The sequence below is a fragment of the Vollenhovia emeryi genome, unplaced genomic scaffold (genome assembly GCF_000949405.1).
Source record: "Vollenhovia emeryi isolate VEMERY1.0 unplaced genomic scaffold, V.emery_V1.0 DF939889.1, whole genome shotgun sequence".
Classification (NCBI taxonomy): domain Eukaryota; kingdom Metazoa; phylum Arthropoda; class Insecta; order Hymenoptera; family Formicidae; genus Vollenhovia; species Vollenhovia emeryi.
The window spans coordinates 1,621-6,550 of NW_011966477.1; the positions used below are offsets into that span (position 1 = coordinate 1,621).

The 4,930-nt window shown below is 42.4% G+C and overlaps 1 protein-coding gene across 1 annotated transcript; it reads left to right on the forward strand.

Moving 5' to 3' along the window:
* The first annotated feature begins 2,722 nt into the window (after positions 1-2,722).
* LOC105556616 lies at positions 2,723-4,930 on the forward strand. The gene has a single exon (XM_012003714.1). It carries the CDS (start codon positions 2,723-2,725, stop codon positions 4,928-4,930), a length of 2,208 nt encoding a protein of 735 aa, XP_011859104.1.

Here is a 4,930-nt window from a genome sequence, read left to right on the forward strand (position 1 = left end):
CGATCTCAACAAGACGTCTATCCTACTCGGCACTTCGAAACGTTATGGTAAGAGGTCAATAATGTTTATAAGATTCTTATTACTTTGTCATACATTTTCGATAAATTGTCTGTGTCATTTTGAAGGTTTATTGTTTTGTTATTCTTTTTAATGAGAACCATTTCGGCAATTTCTCTTTTCTTTGTCTGTTTTTCTCTGTGTAATATTTTAGGGTTGAACCAGTCGAAGTTATAATTTAATAATTCGCGATGTTTGCTAATCACTGATTGTGAGTGGTTATCAGCGTCTTTTTTAATATTAGATTTGTGTTCTTTTACCCGTGTTTCTAAGTGTCTTTTTGTTTGTCCTATATAACATGCGTCGCAATTGTCACATTCTAGCATATAAACTAGCTCGGTTTGTTTCATGTTAATGAGTGGGTCTTTTCCTTTTTTAATCACTGAGTTGAGTTTTTTTGGGACAGTATACACGGGATCGAAACCTCGGTCTTTTAAAATCCTGTGAATGCCTTCGCTTATGTCTTTAATGTATGGAACCGTTACAAAGTTTTTATTGAACAAGAAATTATTCGTTTCATTATTGTTGTCCATATCATGTGTAATATTCCTGTGTTTTAATTGTTTTAGTCTCTTATTAACTAGTTTATTGATTATATGCGTTGGATAACAGTTGTTTGTAAGAATGGATTTTACAATGCATATGTTCGAATTATGAAACCGCTCATTGGATAACAGAATGGCACGGTCGACTAAATTAGTTACAATGTTCGCTTTGTAGTTAAATGGATGATTGGAAAGAAAATTGACATAGCGGCCAGAAACCGTCGGTTTTCCATACCAATTTGTTATCAACTCGTCGTCGTTCCTAATGACCATCGTGTCAAGGAAACTTAATGATCCGTTTGTCTCTATTTCACAGGTGAATTTCAATCTCTGATGATAGTTATTGAATAAATTTAATAGTACGTTGATCTTTGATGTGGGGACAATAGTAAAGATGTCGTCGACATATCTGAAGAATGCTGTCAATGGGTTATCTAATAGTTGCAAACAATGAGTCTCCGCTATGTCAATTTTCTTTCCAATCACCCATTTAACTACAAAGCGGACATTGTAACTAATTTAGTCGACCGTGCCATTCTGTTATCCAATGAGCGGTTTCATAATTCGAACATATGGTATGCATTGTAAAATCCATTCCTACAAACAACTGTTATCCAACGCATATAATCAATAAACTAGTTAATAAGAGACTAAAACAATTAAAACACAGGAATATTACACGTGATATGAACAACAATATTTGTTGGAGCATACACTAAGATCGAAGGCGCTCGGGATGTTTCGGGCTGCGATCACGCGCTAATATCATGTATCGCGGGCTAATAGCATGTAAGGTGGGAGAGATCCCTTGAACGAGACCTGTCGATAGAACAGTCGAATAGTTGAGTCGAACGCGAAGAGTTGAAATTCACAAGTGTGTCGTGACAGTTCCTCTGATAATAAATTGTACTGAACAAAAAACGTGTGATCGGCCCTCCATCGCATGCTCTCCTTAATTCCACCTAGAAAAAACCAGCCTTGCATGGTATAGCAACGAACAATTTGGTCCTTCGAGCCTGATGAGCGCGCGTATCGGAGCGGATGATCACCGCATAGGAGTGAGTGCAATTTAATGATAGTTAACTCAGGTCGAGTTGAACAATATCATCATTATTTTCGAGAATATTCGAGAGTGTCGAGAGTAGAACGTTCGAATCCGCGTTAACGGTAGTATGCTCGATCTGCTGATCATCGATTGCTCACGTGATCACAACGTTTGGCCGTTCACGTGATCGCGACGTGTGTCTGTCGTGTTCGTCTCCGTCGATCGCTCCGAATTTTCGATGATACGTATACGAAGTAAGCTGGAATCATCAGGGCAGTCGGCTTTAAGAAACAAGATGAGTATCGGCACTCTTCGCAGGCAACGGACTTATCTAAAGGGAAAATTGACTCAGATCAAGAACTTTATCAATAAGGTCAATCAAGATGCTAACGCAACACCAGAGGAAGTCACATAAGAGGAAGTCACGGCGCGACTTCAGGCAGCAGAGGAGATATACGCCAAATCTCAAAATATATCACAGCAACTTTTTATATTAGAAGACGAGTCCGATTCAAGGGACGAAGTGGAGGATGCCGAGTTCGACGATCGGTACTACTCCATAAAGGCAGAGTTATTACAGTTATTGAAAAGGTTTAAATCACCTCCAGCGGGACCGTCGGATAGCGGCGCAAGCGGTGTTACTAACGATGCGACCATGAAACAATTTCTGGAGCAGCAGGTAATTTTAATACAAAAATTAACTGAGCGTAATGACAATGATACGCTAGTTAGGACCATGGAACAACAAGGTCAACTGTTGGAGAGATTGAGCACGCGGTCGAATGCGTCCGTGCGAGAGGCTCAAGTAAAATTATCATTAATCAAGCTACCGACATTTGACGGAAATGTGGAGGATTGGAAGAGATACTCGGATACCTTTAAAACACTGATTCATGACAGTGAGCTATCTGGGGTGGAGAAGCATCAGTATTTGGTCGGATCCCTGAGTGGTTCGGCAGCGAGAATAATCGAGGCGATCGACATTTCCGAAGATAATTACGTCATCGCCTGGGAGCTGTTGTAAAAAAGGTATGACGATGGAAGAGGAATAAAAAGGCGACATATACAATGCCTAATGGACGAGTTGCCGAAGATCAAACAAGAGTCTGCAAGCGCAATTCAGGAACTTGTAGATCACGTACAGAAGCACATAAGGGTGCTACAATCAATGACGCTCCCCACGGACTCGTGGGGAGACCTAGTGTTATACCTCATCGAGAAAAATCTGGACAGCGCTACCAGAAGGCGATGGGAGGAGTACATTGAGGACAAGAAGGACGTTACGACAACTACGATGATGGAGTTCCTGCAGCGGCAGAGCCAGTTGTTGCGGCGATCGGCAGCGGATGGCGGTACCAACGGAACGCGAACCGAGGTCTGCGAAAAGAAGGCTTCGAACAAGCAACTAGGTTCGACCACTAAATTGCGCGGCAAAACGACGTTAGCAACGACAACCCAAGAAAAGAGATGTTACCTGTGTCAAGGACAGCACCTCATCTATAATTGCAAAACATTCTTAAGTTTGGCTGTCGAGGACAGAATTAAAGAAATAAGGCGATTAAGGTTGTGTCTTAATTGTTTTCGATCAGATCATTATTCTAGATCTTGCAGGTACGGCTCTTGTAAGGAATGCGGCGAGCGGCATAACTCGCTGTGTCACCTAAAAGAACAAGCGCGGAACCCGCCAACTAGGCCACCGAGGAGTCCGACAGAGAACCCGGAGGAAGCATCCACTGGTACAACACTCTGTTCAGTGACGGATGCCGTGAGAGGAGCAGCAACTGGCGACATTGAGTCGTCTGGACATCGTATCCGAAACGATTGCGAGCGTAAGCGAGTTTTAATGGCAACAGCCATAGTTAATGTAAAAACGAGTATAGGTGAATCTCAATTGCGGGTACTATTGGATAGCGCTAGCGAGCTTAACTTCGTGACGGCGGCTGCATGCAAGAGATTAAATATTAAACTAGAACCCAGTCGAGAAAATATAAGCGGATTGAACGGTATGAGCTGTGTCATAACTCACGGTTGCAAGGTTTCATTAAGATCGCGGACATCAAATTTTGAGTTAAATTCTTATTGTTTGGTCGTTCCGAGAATCACGAAAAAATTACCTTCGTTTACAGTCGAAGCATCCGAGTTGCAATTGAGGATTCCCGACAATTTGAAATTGGCGGATCCGTTGTATTTTAGTCCCGGTCATATTGATGCGCTCATCGGAAGCGAATTCTTTCTTCAATTGTTGGACAACGGTAAAATAGAGCTAGGCGACGATTTGCTTGCGTTGCAGAATACAAAGTTCGGTTGGGTTATAGCGGGTCCGGTACCGCAGCATTTAATTGCGGGTCGAGCGGACAAGGATCAACCCTCAAGCAATCATACGTGTTTGTTGACACAGCAAGTACCTCTCGATGAGACTCTCAAAACGTTTTGGGAGTTAGAGGAATATAAGAATAATAACACGCTATTATCAAGGGATGAAGAACGTTGCGAGAATTATTTTGTAAACACTACTAGTCGAGATGTGGCGTCCGGACGATTCGTCGTTCGATTGCCCTTTCGGGAAAACAGGGACCAATTGGGTCGATCGAGAAATGTCGCCATGAAACGATTCAGCCATTTGGAACGTAAACTTCAAGGAAATTTAGAATTTCGTGATCAATACATTGAATTTATGCGCGAATACGTTGACTTGGGTCACATGTCTGCTGTTGACGGGGGCGATGTCGCGTCGAATCCGATATATTTACCGCATCATGGCGTGATTCGCAAAACAAGTTTAACAACGAAATTGCGAGTCGTTTTCGACGCGTCGGCAAGAACCACTTCTGGTCTTTCTCTTAACGACACATTGCTAGTGGGATCAAAATTGCAGGATAATATAATCGATATCGTGATGCGTTTTCGTCTGCCGGCTATAGCTGTCACAGCAGATCTTCAAAAAATGTACAGGCAAATATTGATACATCCAAACGATCGCGATTATCAGAGGATTTTATGGCGATTTTCTCCGAGCGATCCAATAACCGAATATAAGCTAAATACTGTTACATACGGTCAAGCATGTGCTCCCTTCTTGGCCATTCGTTGCGTGCGGCAGTTGGCGGAGGAAGGAGCTAATGAGTTCAGCGAAGCATCGAGAGTTCTGTTAAATGATTTGTACGTCGACGATATTATTACGGGTGTCAATTGTGAGGACGAAGCGATACAATTAATATCACAATTAAATTCGTTGCTAGGTAAGGGCGGATTCGAGGCACATAAATGGCGTAGGGGAGAGTAG